The 25,022-nt window shown below is 38.8% G+C and overlaps 1 protein-coding gene across 7 annotated transcripts in view; it reads right to left on the bottom strand.

The window, feature by feature from the left end:
* Positions 1–7,154: 7,154 nt before the first annotated feature.
* LOC120428515 (mitogen-activated protein kinase kinase kinase kinase 3) overlaps positions 7,155–25,022 on the bottom strand; it is a 33,603-nt gene continuing 15,735 nt past the window's right edge. The window contains exons 4-15 of one of the 7 annotated variants that reach the window (XM_039593533.2): positions 24,699–25,006; positions 24,562–24,628; positions 21,053–21,107; positions 20,411–20,449; positions 19,571–19,739; positions 19,346–19,457; positions 18,685–19,273; positions 18,427–18,620; positions 18,274–18,368; positions 18,091–18,217; positions 17,899–18,025; positions 7,155–10,608 (exon numbers count right to left, since the gene is read on the bottom strand). In XM_039593533.2, coding sequence (XP_039449467.1) covers positions 10,500–10,608; positions 17,899–18,025; positions 18,091–18,217; positions 18,274–18,368; positions 18,427–18,620; positions 18,685–19,273; positions 19,346–19,457; positions 19,571–19,739; positions 20,411–20,449; positions 21,053–21,107; positions 24,562–24,628; positions 24,699–25,006 — 1,991 coding nt within the window. In that variant the 3' untranslated portion in view covers positions 7,155–10,499. Of the gene's footprint in view, positions 10,609–17,898; positions 18,026–18,090; positions 18,218–18,273; positions 18,369–18,426; positions 18,621–18,684; positions 19,274–19,330; positions 19,461–19,570; positions 19,740–20,410; positions 20,450–21,052; positions 21,108–24,561; positions 24,629–24,698; positions 25,007–25,022 lie in introns of all 7 variants that reach the window. The other 6 variants (XM_039593532.2, XM_039593530.2, XM_039593529.2 and 3 more) reach the window with 6 other exon arrangements.

The raw sequence follows: 25,022 nt of genomic DNA on the forward strand, positions 1-25,022 counted from the left end.
CCAGGGAGACGACTCCTACACCTGGACTGAGCTAACGACCTAACCTTTTTTTTTAGTTTAGTCCGGAGCCAACATTTACTTCCCGTCCGACGGAAGGCGTGATCAGACAAATCTCGTCTCAAAATTTGCCACCGGGACCTTCTGGGATTGAACCCAGGCCGACTTGGTGAGAGGCAACCACGCTTGCCCCTACACCACGGGTCCCGGCTAGATGGATTATATTTTTAATTATTATATTTGACATACATTTGGCAGCTAATCGTCTTGAAACAAAGAAGAGCGTAATATTTATCAGATATATTTAAAATATTCTACAAAATTGAAACAGCCCATGTTCAAATAATTGTTCCACATACGAAAACCGCAAGCTGAGAAAAACGCAAAGCAAATTTGTCTCACTCATAAGGATAGGGGAAGGTGGGGCAAGACGACCATATGGGGCAAGAGGAACAATCGCTCGTAAGACCGTAATTTTTACAATTTTGATTATTTCCAGTATGAGGAATTGTTGCTAGCAATGCAATTAGCTGATTCTACTACCACATAACCGCCAAAACGACGTAAACACCACGGGGCATAAGATTGAATGAAGTTTTTTTCAAAACCTTTGTTTCCTTATAATATTTGGAAAGTACAAAATAAGGCTTAGGGTTCGTTTTAAGGCTCATTTTATCAAAATACTATTTTTCCTAGATCAGTAGTGTCCCTACCAATGACTTGCACCTATTATAAAGTATGATTTAACTTTTGGTTATTTTTGTTGAGAGCTTTTGAAAAATCTTGTTCAGGTGGGGCAAGTGTACCATATGGATTTTTAGTATGGAAAAAATTACGAATTGCTGCAACAACATATTTTATTGGGAAATAAATACATAAAAGTACTTTAAAACTGATAAACAATTGTTAAAAAAATTGTCCATAAAAAATATAGTAATATGATGAAATTTTTTTTTTTCGTAAAAACGATCAATTGTTTAGTAAAATATTATTATTTAATCTAGAAATGAAAGAAACGTTTCAAAAACATTCTAATCTGATGTATCTAAGTGATAACAGTTCAATTGTTAGCAAATTAACATGTTGTTTCATGCATTGTTCCTCTTGCCCCAACGGGTTGTTCGTCTTGCCCACTAGTTGAGTAGAACCTTCTAAAATTTAACTTTTTTTGCTGCGCATTAGGAAAAATAAACTTTCTAGAGCACAACATTGAGTTTTACGGATTAAAATCGAAAACTGGTAAAAAGTTGTAATCAATTTTGAAAAAAAAAACTATTTCTATTTTTTCTGATAGTTCGTGAAGACTACATGCAAACCACCACCCATAGACCAGCTTTTTGTATAATTTCTTTATCAGCCTTAAACAAACAGTAAAGTTTATTGGACTTTCGAAATCAGAATGCTAAGAAATATTCTAGAGAAAATTTCTACGTTTTCGCAAATTGACTCTCCTTTGTTTGTTTTATTCAAACTTCATGAAACATTGTCCATGCAATACCTATGTCAAAAGAAGCCATTTTGCGTAATCTGTTTTTCCTTACAATTTCTTGAGCGCACAAGAATAAATCCTTATTTTTTCATTTGATTGTATATCACTAAACACGTGTTTTTAAATTATAAGTTATAGGTTTCAGGGGACAAAAAAGGCAACTTTTGCGCCAGAGTTCAGATTACAGTGCCATCCCGTTTTTGGCTACACGACATTTAGAAACATTTCCTCTTGTAAAAAATGCCTGAAGAATGAGACTATCTTCAAAATTTTATTAAATTGTTGATCGAAAACCAATCTAAACATTCACACAATTATGAAAAGTTTTAAAATTGACGATGATTTTTGCCAACCAGAAATGTTTGAAAAAATCGTGTTGCCAGAAACGGGATGGCACTATAGTGCAAAATCTGGTATCAAAGAAATGATTTTTTTTTTGTAAAAAATATATTTTTGAAAAATAAAATGTAAACATTGCGAAACAAAATTCAAAAACTAGTTTTGGATACAAAATCAAATTTACTATCGAAAATTACTTTACACAATGTTTGTTAAAGTTAATCGTTTTTATTCAAACTATTCGACAATTGTTCAGATGTTTGCAATTTAAAATACTTCATCAAGGAAAAGCTGCACAGCAAACAAAGGAACAGCTGAGAAAAATTTCTTGCAATTTTCAGTTTTCGACATTGTTGATCGGTTGACAGTCTCTTTTAGTTTAAATTTCGTGAAAAATAAGTTTTTCCAAGTGTCACCAAATCAGCCATAATTTTTCAAATCGGAAACTATTTGTTCGATTTTCAATATTAGATTTTGTGAAATTTTCTGCATGGCAATAATTTTCAATAGTTTCATTTTATGTTAACGGAACACATAATATTTACATGGACAATTGTTGTAATACTTTTTGCTTCAGATACAGCAGAAAAAACCAGTCAGTATTTATTCATGCAACTTATACGAAACAATGATTCCACCTGCTTTGACTAGAAAACTAATCAAAACCTAGTAATAACATCAAATCCATTTCATTTTCTTTCGCATTGTGTTATCCAACCTGAAAATCGGCACAGTTTTGGCACAGTAATCGAACGTAATATAATACACCCTTTTGTGGCGGGAAGGTGTAACGGATTCTCCAAATTCGTCGTGGGAAAAAAGGCATTCTGGCCCGAAATAAACTAATGTGTCAGCTCCAATAAATAGTGGAATCTATTAACACACTTTGGCGAACCTGGCACGGCACGCCGTGTCCCTATGCTAAATAGCAAAACTTTGCTTTACACCGTTCGAGAGCTCGACGTTGGGGATGTGGGGTCAATAGTTTTATGTTTGACAAATAAATTTCACAAATAGAAATTTCTTGTTTTCAGTAAGGTCAAATAGAAACAATTGCGTATAAAACAAAAAAACGAAAATGATAATTTGTTGAAGACTCATCATTTAATAAATATTAAAAAAAAAACTTTAAAACTAAAAATTGCATAAGAACGGTAAAATTTGTTGAAATTAAAAATTTTGCTCCTTTTATTCCCTTATAGTTAAAACAAATGAATCCTTTACACCCCGATTCCCAATGAAATGGCGAATTACATATACCTACGAAACGAGGGCCCCTTAAAAAGTGTGACTGACCGAAAAATTTCATTCCACGCTCGGCAGAACCGGCGACGAACGGCAGCAACAGCAAAGCCCTCCTCACCGACCCCTTTCCTTAACCCGGAGGAAAATCGAGCATGAAAAGTGAAACATTATTGCTCCACATATCGAAGAATTTGCCACCGACTGAGCGCCAGGAATGGAAAGTATGCTTCACCCCTCCCCCCTCTTTTTTCGCCTCTTCTGTGACGAAAGGAAAAACAAAGGGGAAAACCCCCTTCCTTCTTTCAACAGGACTCGGCACATTACCTGTGTAGGTGTCACACAGGAAAGTAATTTTTTTTTCGAAAAAAGGAAATACTTTAGCTCAAAAGCTTGTTCGAGGTGGCAGCGAGAAGGGACCAACAGGCGAACACATTCAGTCAGTCTGGAAAAAGGGGAGGGGAGTGAAAGTTGCCAGTTTCCAGCGAAAGTAGTTCGTAATGGTGGCTAAGTGAATCTAAAGCATATACCTTTAACACTGTAATAGACGCCCTCCCGTATCGGTTAGTTTGATTTTGAAGTAGAGAAGTTGTAGTTTGATTGAATATCAGCTAAATTAGAACTATATATTTCTAACAAAAAAACTGTTGAGCTATATTTGAAACTAACAATAAATAAACTGAACTTTACTAAAAACATAACAACACAAAATTAGCATTACTAAATACGGTTAAATTTACTGAAATCTGTACTAGAAAATAATCTGCACAGAAAATTTTACGAATGTTCCATTTTTCCAATAATTGTTGAGATATTTTTAACGTATTATTTTTCTGTTTGTTTTTCTATTAAAAGCATCTCCAGCAAACATGTACAAAAAAAAAAAGCTTTCAAATTAAGGTAAAAGCGAATCATTAAGTTCAATTATCGATTTTCTATGATTTTTTGAACATTGGCCGTTCTGTAAACTGTTCCGAATATGAGGGCTGAATGTATTTTGGTTTCAAAAAGTTTTTTCACGTTGCAATTCAGGGTAAACCGTGAAATTCTGAACATTTTTCGAGCTCTAAAAACAAACACTTCCATTTTTTTGAAAAATAATTTCGGCTTCAAGGTTTAAAAAATACACAAAATGTAAGGTAAAAAATGCAATTTCAAAACTAAAACATCTCGTAAAAGCGCTAGACAAATTTTATGCGCCAGGTTGCGTTGTCTAATACTCAAAATGCTGAAAAATCCCAGGGGGTCAAGATATATTCATCTCTAGAGTTATTTACATTTTTTTTTACATAGGTCTAAATAACAAAATTTTCTTTTTCAGCTTTTAGGATGTTTTTGAAGATCTCTATACTGCCCACCATTGAAAAAACGGCTAATATCCACTTTTGGCAAAAACGAGATATTAGCACCAGGTGGTAGAGGATGTTCCAACGCATCTACTGGAACTTGAATTTTACTGAAATAGTGTTTAGACTTGGCTGCCGATGCGAAAAACCAAACGGCTAATATGCCACTCTTATGGGAAATTGTCTTGACGGAGATTTTGTGACAAACACTAAAACGCGTTTTTCTCGGAATACTTGATTTGGCATAATAGCCGAAATTTCAATTATGGGCAGTATATCAAGGCGGTTTCTAAAACACCAGAAAAGCAAAAAACAAAAAAAATGCTTTTTGAACCTTTAAAAATAATCTAAATTTGATTATGTCTAATTTTTAAAAGAAAAGTGTGTAAGACCACCTTAACGGAATTTGAAATTTGTCCAACTACGGTCCAGACTCGATTACCCAAAGCCTCGATTATCCGAAGGTTCGTATAGGGCTCCAAATAATCGGATCACAAAAAAAAAGATTTTTTCGTTTTATTTTACTTATCTTGTTTTATACATTAAATTCGATTTGCAGCCTGAAACGGTGATGAGATAGAAATTTAGTGTCAAAGGGATTTTTATGTAAAATTGGAGGCCCGAACTGATGGCGTACTCAAATTTCCGAAAAAACGTATTTTTCATCGAAAAAAACACTAAAAAATTTTTTTTAACTCTGCCTCAAAAATTACTCAACTGTAAACATTTTTGGAACATATCATTTTATGGGAAATTAAATGTACTTTTCGAATCTAAATTAACCCAGGAGAGTCGTTTTTTTCCTTTAGAATAATTTTTTTTATTTTAAAATTTAGTGTTTTTTTTTTCTAACTTTGCAGGGATTTTTTAGAGTGTAACAATGCTCTACAAACTTGTAGAATTACAAAAAGTTATCGCGATTTTACGAAAAAAAAAGTTTTGATTAAAATTAGTCGTTAAAGGCGTGGATTACACGAGTCAAATGTTGGTGTCTTCGACAACAACTTTCCAATAGAAAAAAAAAACCCATGAATATTCCTGGAAAGTTACATTTTCTAAAACGCCACCCTAATGAACCACCCTAATAGAACCCACGTTTTTAAATACCTAGGTAAAAACGTTGTTATGGTTTCGTTTGAGCAATCTGCCAAAAATGTATGGAATTTCGTAATTTTTGTTCTCGTGTAATTCCGGGTTAGTACGAAATTCCAACGATAAATCTATTCTATCGATAAAAAGACCCCCAAAACGGTGTTATACCCACTCCAAAATGTTTATTTAGCAATTCTAAGGTAATATATTGACATTTAGTTTAATTAAAAGTTTGCAAAATTAAGTTTAAATAAGTAAGTTTTATATAGAATTTCCAGAGTTTTATAAACTTTTAAACTAAGTAGTTAGTAAACTTTATATTCAGTCCAAATTATTTTTTTTATCAATCAAGGATGCCTATTTAGAGTTGGGAGACTGGATTCATGGTGATTTGTCAACAAATAACTTTATTTATGTTAATTTTTCGAAAGGTGTACAAACTTTTTTTGCACCTTTTTTGATTTTTGTGATAGTATTTGTTTTATAACTTTTTATAGAAATCATCTTTTCGTGAGCTTTTTGTAGCAAAATGTTCGGCATGAGTTTCTGAACAAAACGTAGTACTAGGTTTCTGTCAAACTTTAAATTGTTTACATGTTTCATCACAAAATGTGCATTGTGTCCAAGGGGTGTAAATACTTTTTTTACATACTGTATATGAACGAATGGTTGATGAAAAATTGCTTCCTTGTTTAATCAAATTGAAGTTGAAAGAAGGATATTGCAAAACTGACAAACATTTTAATTGGTTAACAGAATAATTATTATTCACTTAAGTATCCTCTCGAACCACCCCGCACTCGCACACCGAAATCGAACGCGTCATGCTAGAAAATCGTTTGTTTTGTTCCGTGGGATTAGTAGGCGAAAAAAGGAGTGTAAAAGCGTGGAACTGGCTTTTTTTGCTGCTTACGGTTTGAACTTTCTTTTATCAATCTTTGGCCTAGATTCGCAAACACAGTAAATTGGTAGTTGGTACCAGTAACAATAACAGCACCAACACGTGGCACGGCGACGCACACGCGAAAAATAATTTACCTTCGTGGAAGTGCGATGGGGGTGGGGGTGGTGGACCTTATTTTTAGTGACCCAACAAGGGGGGGAAATGTCTTAATTGGGCTGCTCCACTTTCTTGTGGCGATTTTGGCCACCAAAGTGGCTAATTCTTTTAAGGGAATCGTAAAATTGTCATCACATTGCGAACAAAAAGAAAACCTTCAGCTCGTTTCAAAAACAATTTATTCTTTTCCATCACTAACTATCACTCCTTTTTTGCTGACTCGACGCGGCTCTGCTCCCACTGCATCTGACTTGGTTTTGCAATTATACACGTTTCAATTGTTTTGTGTGTTGTTTTTATCTCTTGCATGATTTGCTTTCTTTATATTTTGCGCATTTTTGTTTTATTGATTTTTGTAAAATTATTGCATCTCGATTAAACTTTGTAGTGTTTTTCAATAACGGCATTTAAGGGGGAAAGGATTGTTTTATTTTCGGGATTTTTTTTCAGCGGGGAACAGGGCTCAATGGTATCAAAGGAGAAGTTTTGTGGATTTTTTTTTGCTGGAGCTGCTATTTGAGGAAAGAAGGTTTCACTAGATTTTTCTTTCGCTCTCTTTTACGTTAGTACTTTTTCTTGTGTATGTGTGTTTTTGTATATGGAAATTTAAGAACCCGTCCGCAGTTCAATGCAGTAGGTACGTTTTAGATATATCTTTCTGCCCTTGTTGTAAATTATTGTTTCAATCTCGCTTGTCTATAGGAAAAAAGTGTTCTAATATTTTGCATTTAACTGAGTTTGTTTTTTTACGTTTGCTTATAAACAGGAATTATAGAACACATTACAATTAAAAACGAACGAATATACCTCACTTATAGACTTAGACTTTATACAGTAAAGCTCTGAATGCTTGAAACAGGGAATCAACAGGGTTTACGTTCAAGGTATGTATCGGTGCATTGGAGACCAGGGGAAAAGGTGTGTGGTCAACAAACAATTTTTGTTTTGTAGAATGTCGAGAACATATCACAAGCTTATATGAAATTACCTTTGGAGTGTAATATTCAAGGTTGTTAACGATAATTTTATTAGGAGACTTTGACGACAACGATTACATTATCGTTATTATTGTTATCGATTTAAAAAAAGCATTTATTTCTGGTGATTCCTCGTCACATTTTGTAAGATGTTGGACTTTGAAATCATTCTAAGAAACCAAACGCCTCCATTGAATCTCCTACGCTCAGAATGAATCCAAGGAGGCGCCCAGCACTTTTTTTTTTTCATACCGACAATTCGTTATGTTTAGTACAATTCGGAAATGCATTCAAATGTAATTCTGTCAAGTCCAGTCGAGAAAACTACACAAATGAGTTAAAAAATTAGAGTTGTGTAAAAACTTATAAACTTATCAAAATAAATTTACAATTTTCTGTACTTTAGAAGGTAAGAGTACTTTTCTACTAAATTTAGTTTCTTTTAATTGAGCTCTAAAATTCCCGAAATACTTTGTGTCAAGAAAGACATTTAAAGATGTAATTTTAGTTTAAAAAAAACTACTAAATTTTAACAAATAAATTATAAAACAAATCCTTTTCGAAATTTTCTTTGAAATAATCCACATGTTTAAGACCCGCATGATGCTTTGTGACAATGTTTGAAAAGGTATCTGTCACTGAATGTGACTGCTCGATATTTGAAAGAACTTTCTGTCAGCGATCATTTTCGAAAACGAAATAAGGTCCTAAAGCTCAATGTAAATTTTTATATACAACGGTAAACGACACGATTAAAAACCATTTTGGATCATTTTTTTCATTTTAATACAAAAAAAATAAACTGACAAGACAACATTTTTCCGATTAATCCATCATGGTCTCCTTGGAACGAGCTGTCAAGAAGGACCTTTTCTGTCAAGTAGGGCCGCAAAAAAATGTTGTTTAATTTGATTAAAAAATCAATTTTAAATCCTTTGCGGTCGTACAACAATAATATCACAAATTTAAGCTTCATTTCAGGACCCAATTGGATCGCTCACACAGCGCCAATCACGATCGTCACTGCTTGGCGACGGTCGGTGAACGTAAATACAAAATGAAACGAACGAAAAATGAGCACCATTCAAGCAGCCGCCCGAACGACGTGCTCTTTCTCTTTCTCTCGTTTTTCGTATCTCTCTCTTCCTTGTGTTTGCTGCGTGATGACAGAAGTCATTTGAATGCGATCATGGGAGAGATAATCGTAATCTCGGTAGAATGTCAAACGATCGTTCTCTAAGCGAATGCATTTTTTTTTAAGGAGGTCAATGTCTGTGTGATAGACTTTGCGTGGCACTCATTCGTTTGTGTGTGAAACAAACGGAAGCAAAATGTCAAAATCAGGATGTCGTGGTGAAAATGATTAGATTGTTCTGTCACCTAACACAAAAAAGTCGAAATTGCGTAAGCACTGCTTTGTGATCCAAAGTGCTGATTGATTTCTTTGAAAACTGTGTTTTTTGTCTATTTTTGTCTGCCTTGACTTACAGTACAGTACAAAAAAAAATCATTTATTTAGTAAAATTTTTGTGACTTTTTAAAAGATTAATTTATTTTGATAAGTTCATTTTGGCGATCGTAAATCGACCATCATTGACGATGACAATAATATTTCGTTTTATCGTTATCGATGCCCAAAATCGAACATTTTATCGATTAACAACCTTGGTAATAATGCAATTGCAATGTTAAAAAATGTGGAATCATAAAACCTTCTATTGCTGTGCAATATTTGCAAGCTGCATTTTGTTGGAAATTTTGCAATGAAAATAATTTCCTCGCAAAATTTCCAATCGCTGCGCTCGCCACTTCTGTAAACTGACTTCAAAAAATAAATGCCGTGGGTGAGTTTTTTTTTCTTTTCTCTTCACAGTGGTTCATGTTGCCATATTTAGTCGAGTCTATTGCTATAGTTTTGTTTTTTAAATGTTTTGTTCCGTACATGATTTCTACAGGTTGCTTATTTTGCTTTGTTTGACTTAGCTATTTTTATTTGTCGACACAGAGAGAAATATGGATTTTGTTTATGTTTCAGCAAAGTTCATCGTTAAATGATAGAAAATATATCGTTTTCCATATTTTAGTGTTTCTTTCCTTCTATTTCTCGGTTTGTTTATGCTTGGTTATATGTTTTTTTGTTCTAGTTTTTCCAAGAAAAGTCATATTAAAATATCAATCTGTGTCTATGTTTAATCTGGAATTACGATTTTGTTATTATAATTTCGATTCTTGCTTGCTTCTAGTACGGATTTGTGATTGCAAAGCTAGCCTTCCAAATAATATTGATTTACGTTAAGGAAAGTTTGAACGAAAAAAAAGTACGCAAAATGTTTAGTACAGAGAAAAAACTACATTCAAATTTCAAGAGAACTAACTCAAAAACAAATAGTCTGAAACCTTAGAACGAAACGTTGACCGGCTAAAATATTACGTTATCATACAAGGACTATCATATCGTTCCTGCGGGGTTAGATCCTGACACATACGCAAATTTTCGAATGAAATAAAACTACAACTTTACAAATACCTAGCTCTTCCAGGGTTCAGGAATCTTTCGTGAACGTTGGATTTAGTTAAATTGAATGCATTATTTTGCCTATTAATTTGTTTTCTCTTACGGTTCAATCAATCTAGGTTATATATAAGTTGTTTATATAAAGAGATATATTTAATATATCTAATAGAACTTGCTCAATACTCATTCTTTCCCACGATGCACACATGCTTACACTTTACAAATTTGTTTCGACCCATTTGTTCGCTCAATCCGTGTCACTGTATTTTTTTTTTTTCGCGTTCCACTCTCTCTACCGTGTGTGTGTGTTTGTTTTTAGTTAGATTAATTAAATTTCCTTTATGCTACAACGATTTTTTTTCTTTCTTTCTTTCAATACTTGTTCCGCTTCCAGTTAGTGCGTGGCTTATTGTTGTTGTTTTTGTTTTTATCACACTCACACTCAATAGCTGGCCTCGTGACCGGCCACCACGTACAAATCGTGGCCCTCCTCGCTGGGACCCTCGACCGGTTCGGACCGCAGGATGCGACTCTGCAGCATGACCACGCGGCTGGGTGAATAGAGTGGGAGAGAGATAGGAAGAAAGAACGAACGGTTTAGCTATTTTAAGCTTGTTTAAAAGTTAAGGTTGGTTATTAAAAACTAATCGCTTTTTCGTTTGACACTTTTTTAGTTTGTACCCTGTTGGTTGGTCAAACTAAAAAGTGACGAACTGTCACTTTTTACAAGGCACGCAAGAACACTATCAAAACAAACGTTTTTTAAGTGTGTGTGAACTCCGTGTAAAAGGGGTGTCAAACTAAAAGATGACCCCGTTCGTTTGACAGCAGTTGGTTTCAAATCAGCGGGATTTGAGTGTTTTCCTTTCCAGAAACCCGTAGAAAATCCTACTATGTGTTATACTTGACACTTATAGGTGGTGGCCTATCTAAAACCACTATTTGTTTGGAAAATTGTACGTAGCGTAGGAATATGAATCCATGGAAGAGATCATGATCTTCTACAATGGAAAAGTACGTAAATTATTGAACATGACTAGGGCTGGTGATTTTTCGCGATTTCGCGGAAGCCGCGTAATTGACAGTAGATGGATTCTGCTGCTGGATGACATTTGAAGATTGAAGAGCAGTTTTTGAAAAGGGACAAATGGGTGCATGCAGACTTTTTGCAAAACTCGCAGATTTTTTTTTTTTTTGCTATGGAGCTTGGGTTTGTGCGTGGTGGATAGTGAAAGGAGAATGGGGGTTGTGAGCATACACGAATACACGGAGCTGTGAGTGTGCGGTGCCTCAGTCGTCGGGCGGTGTGGTCGGGTTGCACTCGATTTCGATGCTGCGGCGGCGGATGTAGAACGGCGAGCAGTCTCCAGTCTTCACGACCCCGGTGAGCTCGTTCCTTGATGACATGTCAAGCGTGCGTGTGTGTGTGTGTGTGTGTGTGTGTGTGTGTGTGTGTGTGTGTGTGTGTGTGTGTGTGTGTATGTGTGTGTGTGTGTGTGTGTGTGTGTGTGTTTAGAAGAAAGAATCATGTATGTCAGAGTAAATACCATTTGCGAGTGAGAACTGTTTGAGCATGTAAGTGCCACTCACTGAGTGGTGAGCTTTGACAGCCACTTATCCGGAATTATAGATAATTTGGAAATTCTACCCAATTTAGGGTACTTTGTTATTTATTTTATTTTATGCAATACAGGCTGTTTTCATTATGTTGAGGCCTTTAAAAATAATTTCAAGTCTAATTTAAAAAATCTTACTCGCTATAATATTGAAGTGTAAAAATTTCATGTGTGTATGAGAGTGTGAATGAGTTTATTTGTTCTTTTTTCAGCCCAATAAATATTTAAAACCGCGTAAAATCTACAGAATCGGTCGATAAATCCAAATTATATCTCATTGAAAATAATCGTTATAGGATCATTATTAAATAATTAAGTACACGCATTCTTGATCATTTCGCTGTCGTTTCGTTATTTTGTCAACTGTACCAGTAGATTGTTTTCGGAGCCTTTTATTTGTTATTTTATTTTTCATAAGTCCTTCTTTTATCATCGTTGATTGGAAGGAACGCCGCCGGTTTAGTTCGCTTAAGTTATTGTTTTAAGTTCAGTACAATTGGTTACGTGGTGTCCTGTTTTCTTTACGTTTATATTTGTTGTTCGTAAGGAACGTTCCAACTGGCAGTTTTAGTAATAACTCATCAAACTAGCGATTTTATGAAGAATAAAGCGTCATTTATTTACTATTTTTGAAATTTGCTCGCGTTATCTAATTTATGCAAACAGTAAAAATATAATGATAAGCCCATCCCATAGCACTACTGCTCGGTTGGCACGCGTTCGATTAAAAAAACTTTTTAAATAATAAATTATTTATCTTTCCGCAGCCGGCTGCCTAAGATTTAAAATTTCCAACCGATAAACAAAATGCTCATGGTCACATCACTGCCACTCGTGAATCCTGACCTCATACCCATCTACTAACCCCCTCAAAACTCATGTGATACTTTGTCGGAGAAGCAGTCGATTGGGCGGTCTCTATCACTCAAGTATCGGACTAACATTCCCATCCACTTCCCCGTGACTCTACCACTGGTCGTGGCCGGCGCCGGTATTGATCAGCATGATAGGGGCCTTTGAGAAGTTGCGAAGCGAGGAAAGATAGCACCCACTCATCTTCCATGGCTCGTGGATGTAACTTCTGGAGGTCCTGGTCAATAACGGAGTAGCAACTGCGGGTGGGCACCTATGCTTATGCTTATGCTTATTTCGCGGAAGCCGCGTAATCCGCGAAATTTGCCCCTGGCCGTGAAATGCCGCGCAATTTGATATATTTAATTGATAAATCGCTGCTTTTTTTTTTTTTTTTTTTTTTTTTTTTTTTTTTTTTGGAGGGTGGTCCAGCCGCACATCGTTGATGTTGAAACCTCTAAACTGGGCCCTCGTCCTGTCACGTCCGTCAGTAGTCTTGTCGTACATTACAACTAGAATCAGATCTGCCAATGAATTAGTACACTTCGACCAAATAAACACTGACGCTGTATGGATCTGACTCTAGAAAAAATGCACAGTTGTGTGTTATTCATAAGTCCAACTTATTCAATTATTCATTTAAGTCCAAATATTCATTTGCTAACTACTTTGGATTGAAAATATAAATTTTAATCTAAAATCCTCTAAACTTAATGTTCAAAACTAAACGTTCCTTTAACTGTTGTAATACTACTTCTATCAAAAAACAATAAAAATTGTGAACTGATATACAAATAGGATAGAAATCGCGATTTGAAAAAGAAATGACCATTTACGTCAAAAGATCCGTAGTTCCTCGATTCGCAACAATGGTCGATACAACCATAATCCGAAAACCGTTAGTTCAACAGATCAACGAATTTTGTCCGATATCATTACATTATTGATTGATCGAGACTCTATGAACAATTTGACATAAACGAATGCCTAGTATTCTACATCAATCAAAGTTTAATGACAGCATTACTCTAACTTAACAATTGCAACTAAATTTATCATCAAATAGATTTGGAAAGCATACAGATTTATTTTAAATGCTAATGCTAAGCAACAAATCAATTGTACTATCCTAAAGTCCCACCTAAATCCCACATTGTGATAGTGAAAAAGTCACAGAAGCAGCGGTGTCTTGTGCAATTGTGATATTTTCACTATCGGAGAACTACCTAGTTCACGAAGACAGCTTATCGGTCAACGCTTAAGCCCTGGGGCTGCGACAAAGCGAGTTCTCGTAGCATGAAGTGGTGTCCATAGTGCTTATAAAAAAGAATGTATACCCAAATTTTAACTAATGCACTAGGATCAAATCATGCCCCTTGACTTTACAAGGCCCAGGGAATTGATAAATCGCTGCTTATTGCATTTATACTTTAACCCTCTAACGCCCCTGGTTGCATCAGAGAACCACTAATTTAATACTTCAAATTGAAATTTCTCGAAAACTTATGAATGAAATGATCTCTTTCTTCAAATTCCATCTAATTTGGTCTATTCTGTAGAAAATGGCAAGGAAAACGGTAAAAATCTCGATTTTGCTCTGGGCGGGAAGGCGTTAATTTTTAAATTCAAAAACTTCTCAAGGTTTTTAACAAGCCTTTTGGAAGCAGTTTACAATTCAAAAATATTGCCTGTCTGATTTAGAATTATTTCTTGAAGATAATGTTTGTAAGAATATTCTACAAAATGTAGAAAGTTGATTATACATTTCCAGCACAATGTCTTTAGTCCACAACTCTACAACAAAAGACAACAAATCATTTTAAAATTGATAAAAATAACAATGAACAAGTTGCATTTAATGGGAAATTAATTTTTTTTAATATGTTGGTTTTGAATTATGTACTTTTGAAATAAAATTCAAATAGAATTTTGAAATGTATTATTATTTTGTGGAATTATCACTAAATGTTAAAAACTGCTATTTATGATGTTTTGCCTAGTTTTTATTAAAATACTCAAATTTTCTTATTGCTGAAATTTAGGAAAACAAACAAAATTATACTACACCTTTTTAATGATTCTACTTTTCATGAATATGAAGTTTAGGATGTGCTTTGTTTTTAAGATATTTTAGCAAATCCAATTTCTAAAATCTCAATAAAATTAAAATAGCTGAAACATGAATGACACTGACGGATTTTTTTTAAATTTGCCTAAATTAATCTAATATAACTATTTTTTAAATAAGTATTTGGTGTCAGGGGGTTTATTTTGCATCTTGAACTACTGCAAACTTTTAAGACACTTTTCTGTTCATAATTATGCTAAAAGAACACATTTTCTGATTTTTTTTTTTTTTTTTTTGCGCAGGTTTCAGAGTACCGTGAAATTCCTATGTTTTGTAATTGGCATGCCGCGAAATTTCGATTTTTGTGCCGTGAAAAATCACTAGCCCTAAACATGACGTAAGATTTGGTAACTGTGCTGAGAACCTAACAACAATTACCGTATGCAGCTCACTAACTGAGCTGAACGAATAATGACGAGGGAATCACCGATGTATAATATTTTTTCATTAAGGCCGTTGCAAATATTTTTTGAAGTTTATGTCCCTCGACTCTGGTCAAAGTAGGGGGGGGGGAATGCCAAAAAAGTATAAAAAATGAAATTACAAGCCATGGTGTTAACACAGACAAACAGACGTAAATCTCTCTTTAATTCCATCAATCACGAATAAAACGGCTGATTTGAAATGGATTTGAATTTAGAACCAGTTCTCGGATTATCCACCTGCAATAGGATGGCGCTACAGTCAAGGCACAGTCAAATGGTACGTTCGTTTGATGGCTAGTTCCACACTGAGTGCCACACTCAGAGCTGTCAAAGTGTTTCTTTGAATAAACTCGCGCTTGTTCCGCACGAGTTTCGCCGCCATCTTGGAACTGAAACTCTAGTGCAGCACTCGATTTTTTTTTTCAGTATCATGCGAGTTCCACGCACACTGACAAGTGACGTTCGATTGAACCAAAACTGGAACCGACGAGTTCGGCACTCAGTGCTGCACCGGCTCTTCAAACGAACGTGCCAAAAGTGAAAAAAAAATTGCAGTACTTTACAACAGAATTTAACAATTATTATAAATATTTTTGATCGAACCCAGAAATTCAATTTTTTTTTTTTTTGCAGTTCCGTCGTGAAACTACTAACGTTTCCTGCAAATTTCCTGTCATTCTCGAACGACAAAACGGCCTACTTTTCTCTTCAAAAAATAACTGAATGGAAAATTAATGCCTTTCAAAACCAGTGCTGAAAAGTTCTACTTTTCAGCACTGAATTGGGTGCTAAAAAGTTGCACTTTCAGCAAAATTTTTCATTTCTTTTTTTTTATTTTAGCGCTGAATTAATTTAACACAGTATCAGTATCATGTTTGACATAAAATTCATTTCAAAAAGCGTTTTTTTTTTTCGGAGTCATGGAATTTCTCGGAAAAATCATCGCATTCCGGAATATTGTACAAGAATCGTATAATTCAATTCGTGATCCGAATTTTCCATAGTGAAAAAGAAGTTTTCCTTCTTGCTAGTGCAACATTACATAAAATAATGCGTTTAAAATTAAATTGTATAGAACCTGAATAAAATTTCACCTGTTTTGATGTAAAGTTACATTTTTTTTTCACCAGAAATCTTTCGACCACAAAATTCGATTTTTTTAAGCTTACAGTTGCAATGCAAAGATGATACTTATGTAAAATCGTCTGTGGACCGCGATTGTGACGTATAATTTAAAAAATAATCGCTTGTATAGTGAGAAATATTAGAAAAGAAAAATGCATATAAAGTTTGCAAAAGCGCCATTCAATTCGGCTTCCAATTTCCTTTAAAAATAGCTGACGAGTTTCACTCTATCATTTTTTCCCCATGATATGGTCATTTGAAAACAGAGGTTTCTTGACAAACAAAAAACGACGAAAATCGCAAAACTTTGGGCAGTGCCGAAAAATAAGGGTTGTTTCGATTTTGCTCAAATTCGAGATTCTTGCATGTTTTTAATAGTATAAACAGCTCCGCCAAATTTGAGCATGCTCAGAAAAATGTGATTTCGAATGTGTGTACAGTTGGGACGAAAAGACCCAAAAAAAAAACAAAAAGGTACCGTAATGGGGGTGACATTGGGTCTGGGGGTGAGATTGAATCAAAGTGATTTTTTACGGATTTTACCATTTCTCAGGTTCTTCTCAATGAAACTAAATTCTGTTAAAAGGGTTGTGTAGGGGACATTTATGATGACTTCGCTGAAAAAATCTCGTTCCTAGAACAAATCCTGTTATTTTGGCAGCTGTCTAAAGTTAAGGTACGTTTTTGGCCAAAATTTACCTCTCGAAAAATCATTTTTCTAATATTTTTGTTGGATTTGCACGAAAACTACCCAAATCCTGTTATTTTGGCAGCTGTCTAAAGTTAAGGTACGTTTTTGGCCAAAATTTACCTCTCGAAAAATCATTTTTCTAATATTTTTGTTGGATTTGCACGAAAACTACCCAAATGTTTGAAAATCTCTACTTCAAATATTGTAGCATGTCAATACGAATCCCTCGACTAAGAAACACCGTTGGATGACTTGTTTTTAACATATCCTTGTATTTGAGCATCATTTTAGTTTCATTTTCAAACTGTTGGCATTTAAGGTAGTGTTCATCAAAATCCACCATATTTTGGGAAAATGTTAGTAAACTATCTAAGAACAAATCTACGTTGAAAGATTTTCGATGTTATTTAAATGATTTTGTTATTAAGAAATTACGAGAGGTGTATCGTTTTTTGACCCATAGTCACCCCGACTGACGGTATTGAAAGCTAAAAACCAAAAGTGCCCCATTGATGTCTACACTACCCTTCACCCTACCTCTTTTTAAAATATAACATTGAATAATTTCTGACTGAGATAAGCTGTATCGGCATATTGTTTGCGAGTTTGTTAGTTGTTGTAGTCTAATATCTCCTTTACTATAAGTTACTGGGGTGTCATTCAAAAAAAAATGGCGAGCCAGAGAATACTGCATCAGATTTCAAACGCTTACATATTCGACCAGACAAATCCTGTTGTTTAACTATTAAACATATGCAAAGTTTTAAAATACTTTCAAAAAGCTTAGAGACTTATGCCCCACCTGTAGAAACTTCCACGCAACAGTAAACTGTTGCGTAGCAGACCCCATCCCTAACAAGGACGTGCACTGCAAGTACCTCAATGGTAAACGCAACGCAACACGCAACACTTTTCGCTTTTCTGGATTGACACCGCATCAGAAATAGAGCCTTTAGGACGAAGTTAGAACGCACTCAAAAGAACCCAAACCGGTCGGTACTCACTTGTCGCTGCTGATCAGCTCGTACACCCGGCTGCTGTCCGTAATCTCCTGCGTAATCTCGCCGTTCCGCAACGATCTGCCCTGCATGCCGTTCTTGTGAAACACCAACACACTGTCCGTGAGACACACTGAATGGTGATAAAAATGAAGTTAATTTTGGAAAAAGAGCTCCAAAAACAAGCCGAAACCTCACCTATACTGTCAATGTTAAAGCTAAACTCCAACCGCGAGACGTACTTTTTACTCTGCTTGGGCGCCCCCATAATATCTACAATCTGTACGACGTTATCGTAACACACTAGAATGGCGTCCCGCTCGATCTGCAAACAGGTGAAAATGTTAGATTGGGCAAACCATCAACATAATCGAGCCTTACCTGATGCACTTTAATTGGTCGTAGAGTGTCCCTCCGGTTGATCACGGTCGCCATGCCGTCCATCTCCTCCGCCGACGTGTTGAACCAACTCGATGCTGGAAACATTTAAACAATGTTAATAACTAGGAAACCTTTCAAGATGACCGAGCATACAGTTGTTCGTGTTGATTAGGTCCAGCTTTAGGCTGGCGCTCTGCCCCCGCCGCACATTCACGCACACGATCGGGTACTCCAGCTCGGGCGTGATGATCATCTCGAACACGTTCGAGTTGACGCCGTGGTACTGCAGGTTGCCTGACGGCCAGTCGCACTGCTTCAGCAGCATAAACTTGTTGAGCGGGTCGTACCTGCAAGGGAAATGAGAATAAAAGGTCATTACCGGCGCCGTCCTTGTCAGAGTGTAGATCTCACCATTGCATCAGGAAGATCCCGCTGGACAGCGACCCGCACAGATACTTGTACCCGTTGTACGGATTGCGCGTGACGCAGCACTGCGTGCACCCCTTGGTGTCCGGCACCTTGGTCGTGAGGGCAAACTTGCGCGGCACCAGCTTCTCCGGGATCTTTTTCATGTGCAGCGAGAAGCGGTGCGACTGCTTGGAATGTAGCGCCATCAGGTCGTGCCGGTACAGCTGCGATTGGCCCTGCTTGCCGGACAGTGACATCAGGATGTCCTTGATCACGTACAGCCACACCGTCCGCCGCGGGTACAGCTGCTCGATCGCGGCGTCGTGCAGCTCGTTCATGTTCAGGTTGAAGATGCCCTCCTCGGCGCCGATCATCAGGTGCTGGTCGCGCGTGTCCGGATGGATCCACGAAGCGGTACAGTGGATGTGCAGCGGACACGCGTTGAACACCTTTGAGAAGCACGCTCCCATGAGGACCTTGGGCGTCGGTGGTAACCCGTTGGAAACCGGTCGAGGCGGGGTGTGCCGCCGGCTTCGGTGACTACGCTTCGGCGGTACCGGCGGCGTATTGTTCAGCAGGTCCGGCTGGGTATCTACGGAACGAAATGTTACGACAGGTATTAACTGACTGGGGGTCTCGCTCAACCTACCATTCTCATTGTTACCGTCGCCGTCGCTCAAACTACGCTGCCTGGAAGACTTTTCAAGATCGTTGAACAATCCCGTCAGTTGGTCCATCGACCGTCGCTTGCTCTCCTCCTCGTTCGATCCGTTTTGCTGCTGTAGAATTCAAAAGAAAACATTTTCACACTTTGCTCGCAAAAGTTCGCCCCCTGATTCCCCCTACAATCAGCACACTTTACGCGCAAATTGCGCTCCCACCAACCTACCGCATTCAGCTTCTCGAAGCGCGCGTTCAGGTTATCGATGTCGGCATAGCTGAGCGTGGAATCGTCCCGGCCCCCGTTTTCGTACCCGTCGCCGGGGCCCGAGCAGGAGCACTCTTCGATACTCGACAGCGCCGACTCGTTCGGGTTGTTCGACAGCGGGAGCGTTCGCCTGCAATAAATCAGTGCGCGTAAGTTACGGATGTTCCAACCGCTGCAACGAATTCCCGAAAAAAAACCCAAACTTCCCGACGGTCTGCGCGAAATCGCCAACGATAAATTTGTGGATGTGGGTGTGTGTGATGGTGATACAGGTTTTACAGAAGCAAGCCACCCAAAATAATGAGAAATCTTCACGCTACTTGAACTCGGACCGGCTGTAAGTCTACACTTAGTGGTATATACGTAACGCAACAACAAGAGGCACAAACACAGGCAAACGAAATGCGCTTGCGCGACTAAGCTAGTGTTTAACTAGTGGAGAGTGATTAGTACAACGGTTAACCGACGAGTCGTGGTGTGAGTTTTGATTTGGGGTGAGTAAAATTAAGAGTGTGAGTAACGGAATGTATTAAATGGCGTTCTTTTGGAGGTGTTATCTGGATTAGTACGACTGCTGCTGGGAATCGTCTCGCCTAACTTTTGGGTGAATTCGGTACTGAGATGTGGTAGGAAAAAGGGGTGATTTTCTGTGACATTGTTCAGAAAAAAAACGGGAAGATGCTGTGAGCATTTGTGGAGGGTGGAGTGGAGAAGGCACAACATTCGAGAGAGAGATAAAATGTGGTAGGGTACGTATGAAGAGAATGCTGGTTTGGTTTGATTGAGCTTTGAGTAGTTTACCTTAACTTCAACTCCTCGTCTATATAATGCAATAGACTCCTAGAAAAAGAAGAGAAAGAACGAACAATGGAGCAAACGGGTTTTTGCTGAATGAATTTGCGAGCAATCTTCGGAAAGGTCGTCAAGACGTGGAGTTCTTGGAGTTTATGTGTGAGGTTGTGAGTGTTTGTTTGTGGGTCGTGCTTGGAATGGTTGTTGGAAGCACACCCACAGCGCACTGGGTCTTAGCCTATATCGGTGCACGAAATTACTAACAACAAACTATGGAACAAATATCATTAGAACGCTTTAGCTTTCGTTATTTCAACTGCTGGTAAGTTCAGGCCTAGTGTATTACGCGCTTGTGTAAGTGTGTGATGATGTGAAGCGTTTTTTAGGTGTGTGTAAGTTTGTATTACGTGTGAGTTTTGGGTGTAACAATCATTCGTTCGATGGGTGTGATGTCTACTTCATTTGCGAGTGCGGCTGCAGCAGTTTGTGGCACAACTTCTAATCTCCAACCAACGACACGTGTTAAACAAAGGAGGGACAATACGGTTGAACAGGGATAACAAAAGATGGACGGGAACCGGCGGCCTGACGCGCTTGTCACGATTCGTCATACACTGTGGAGACTCACTTACACGCACTCGCTATACTTACATATCACTAGGTAAAGTTTCTGGACTAGATGATCGTTCATTTTCCATCAAAGGCTCTGCGGGAGATAAAAATGTAATTAAACAAATATCTTCAGATATTTACAATTCTGCATCCGATTCTAAGGTCATTTAAGATAATTGTTTCACTTATTGATCAGCTTCATCAGCAACACCTTGACTACATCGGCACTCATCTTGAGCTGTCCATACTCCACCGTAGACGTGCGCGAGCCTTCAGATCTTCGCAAGGGTTACAATGATCGGTACTCCAAGCAAAGTATTGCCTGGAACCGTAGATCGTTTGCAACACCTTCCGTTCGAACACTCCAAGAGCTCGTTGGTCCTCTTGCTGCAGCGGTCTTATACAAAGTCAGCTCCATGGCGCGTTACAATCGGTCAGATGTCAAGGTTGTCCGTGCTCCAAAGTAGTAACGATCTGCAGTCTGGACCTCTAGGCTGGTGCCGTTGTCGGCAGTTACCAGCGATCCTAAGTACACTCACCTCTTCTAGCACAGCACCATCCCAGGCTAAAAAGGTGAGTGTTGAGGGGCCGACGTCGTCCGTTTAGCCCCTTCCTCTCACGTACTTCACTTTCGTCGTATTCATGGCCAGTTCAATCCGTCCTATTTGCGTTTTCAAATTGGTGTAAACCGTTTTCGTCCGCATAAGCAAGAAGTTGGACTGTCCTGTTGCAAATCGTGCCTCTCGTGTCTATACCCGCTCTTCGCACAACTCCCTCAAGGCCGATGTTAAACAGCGCATTGGATAAGCCGTCAGCTTGCCGTAACCCTTGGTGCAATTGGAAGGGGTCCGCTAGCTCCCCTGCAACTCGCACGTGACACATCACACGATCCAAAGTAACCTTGATCAGTCGAGTCAGTTTGTCCGGGAAACCGTTCTCGTGCATAATCTGCCATAGCTGTTCGCGGTCGACTGTATCGTACGCTGCCTTGAAATCGATGAAGATGTGACGTGAGGGCACGTTATACTAACGGCATTTCTCGATGATCTGCTGGTGCGAGAAAATTAGGTCGGTGGTGGTCCGGGCGCCAGTAAACCCCGCTTGATAGGGGCCCACGAACCTCCGTGCGTACGGTGTCAGCAGACGGCGGATAATCTGGGAGAAGAATTTACAGGCCGCGTTGACAAGCGTGATGCCGTGGTAGTTGCCACAGTCCAACTTATGACCCTTTTTGCAGATGAGGCACACGACACCATCCATCCATTCTTCTGGTAGTTTTACTCCCCCATTTCTTAGAAATCACCAAGTGGATCGCCCTCGCCAACTGCTCTTCTCCATAATTTAAGAGCTCACCAGGTAACCGATCTTTACCGGTGGCCCTGCTGTTATTCCGCTGCTTGATCTCTTTCTTCACCGTCTCCAGATCAGATGCCGGGAACTGTTGGTCAGCACCGGGCGGTCCAAGTTGTTGAAGCCGTCTCCCCATCGCCGTTGAGGTGTTCGTTGAAGAACTGCTGCCACCTATCCAACACCTCACCGTTGTCCATGAGCGAGTTTCCCTCGGCGTCCCGACAAGTGTTGGCTTGCGGCGCATAGCCTTTGCGGGACCGGTTCACCTTCTCGTAAAACTTTCACGTCTCGTTCTGCCGGAACAGCTGCTGCATTTCGGCGCGATCGCGATCCTCCAGCTGGCGCTTTTTGAGCTTGAAGACCGTTTTCTGCTGTTCCAGCGCTTGTTTGTATTGCATAAGCTACTTTCTTCTCGTCGAGTAGCTGCTGGCACTCCTCGTCGAACCAGCGCTGTTTTCCAACTCAGACCGTACTACCAAGCGCGGCTTCAACGGCACTGCCGATAACCGATCTTATTCTGCTGTTGGCAGGCACGCTTCCAGTTGTTGCACGTAGTGCTGAGCCGCAGTCGTGTCCTGCAGCCACTCAGTGGTGAACGGCGGTAGGAGTTGGTCCGTCGTCGACAGTTTTGAGAGCATGCGTGCACCCACCAGGTAGTGGTCCGAGTGGATGTCTGCACCGCGGTACGTGCGGATATTCCATATGTCCGAGAAGAATCACCCGTCAATGAGGACGTGGTCGATTTGTCTTTTTTCGTAGGTAAGGTGATGTCCAGGTGACGTTGTGGATGTCTTTCCGGGGGAAGAACGTGCTCCGTACGGGCGTTCATATCTTCGATGACGACCTTGACGTCCCTCTGCGGGCAGCTGTCGAACTTCTGCTCCAGCTTCGCGTAGAATGCTTCCTTCTCGGCACCGGATGATTCCTTGTGTGGGCAATGTACGTTGAAGATGTGATAATTAAAGGAACGGTCTTTAATCTTCAATCTACGCATCTGATCGTTGATCGGCACTCAATCCATCGCACGACTTCGCTCTAATACATGGTGAGTTCGTTCAACAGAGCGTGATCGTACCCAAGTAGTGATTTGCAGTTCCATGTTCCGAGATTCCAATCGATGTCCTTTTCGTGTCTAGGACTATGCCACTATGCGACCACTCTCTCTTTATCCTGTGCGTCCTTCTGCGTAGGGGCGGTGGGGGCAGAACGGACCAGGGGGGCAGAATGGGCCACCCTTGGTTTTGGGCTTTAGAATGGATTTAGACCAATTGTAAGGCAAGGGTCTTATTAAGGACGTCAAATAACTTCACCATACCGAAAACGACGTTTGAATTCATTGTATTTTTCGAATTATGAGCAAAAATGTAAATTTATTGAAAAACCACGCAAATGTTGTTTAATTCGAAGTTCTTAAATAAGCTTTCTCAAAAGTTGGATTGTTTGAAAAAGTTTGTTCAATGCTTATAATGTTACTAGATGTTACTACCAAGGTAAACAAACAACAACGGAACCCTAAAATCATTTAGAGGCTTGGTGGTGGAAGTGTTAAATTAAAATCCACTTGGGGGCAGAATGGACCACCCTTTTTCTGCCTTATAAAAACAATCAAAAGTTAAAAAATTTGAGCTAAATGGATTATTTCACTCCTGGTAGCTTCACAAATCACGTTCAATGCAACAAAAGTTGATTTTTAGTTGTTTCGACGCTTAGTTGTAAAAATAGTGTCATTTTTCGACATATTAACACTATTTTCAAAAAATTTGTTTTGATAAGTTACTATTTTTATAAAAGTGATCAAATTTCATGGAAACTATAATGGAAAGGTCCATCAAGTAATTTCTTATCACCCTTCAACGTTGTATTAGAAGAAATGGCTTGTTTTCTAAGGTGGTCCATTCTGCCCCGCAGGGTGGTCCATTCTGCCCCGCACCCTGAAAAGTTAGTCGAAAAAACTTTTTTTTAAAAGTGGCTCAAAAATAGTTATAAGTAAAAAAATTTCATCAACCAAGTATACAACATTGAAGGAAACATTCCAAAGCATAAGCCTACTACACTGGATTCATAAATTTTTATGTTTTTCTATGCTTTTTGGTGCATTTCCCTTAGGCGGTCCATTCTGCCCCCCCTGCCCCTACGATGATCTTTCAACCTGGAAAACTTAGAATCGGATGCATGACTGAATTTTACCCAACACTTACTGCACATGTACAGCGGACTAGTCGACTGCAGTTTACTCGTAATTCTTTGTGGTCCAATCGCGACGGCCTAAAAATACCGCAAACGAAACAAATTTAATAAAATAACAGAATAATTCCCTCCCCTTCTGCCCACCCACCAGACTCACCCCCTCCTCCTCGACGTCGTGGTAGAAGTAGCTCTGGTGCGGGCTGTGATACTTCTGCAGCAGCTCCATCGCCAACCGCACCGACATCTCCGACTGGAAGAAGGCATGCTGCAGCAACCGCTCGGCCGTCGGTCGCTTCTTGGGGTTCTTCGTGAGCGCCACCTTCAGAAAGGAGTGAAAGTTGGTGCTCCAGCGTTCCTTGTCCTTGAGGGTGGGCGGCTTGAAGCCACTCTTGGACATCAGGAAGAGCGCCCGCATCGGGTGCAGGTCGAACATAGGCGGCTGCAGCTCGGCGAGTTCTGCGTGGGAGAAGAT

This window comes from Culex pipiens, chromosome 2 (assembly GCF_016801865.2).
Source record: "Culex pipiens pallens isolate TS chromosome 2, TS_CPP_V2, whole genome shotgun sequence".
Lineage (NCBI taxonomy): Eukaryota > Metazoa > Arthropoda > Insecta > Diptera > Culicidae > Culex > Culex pipiens.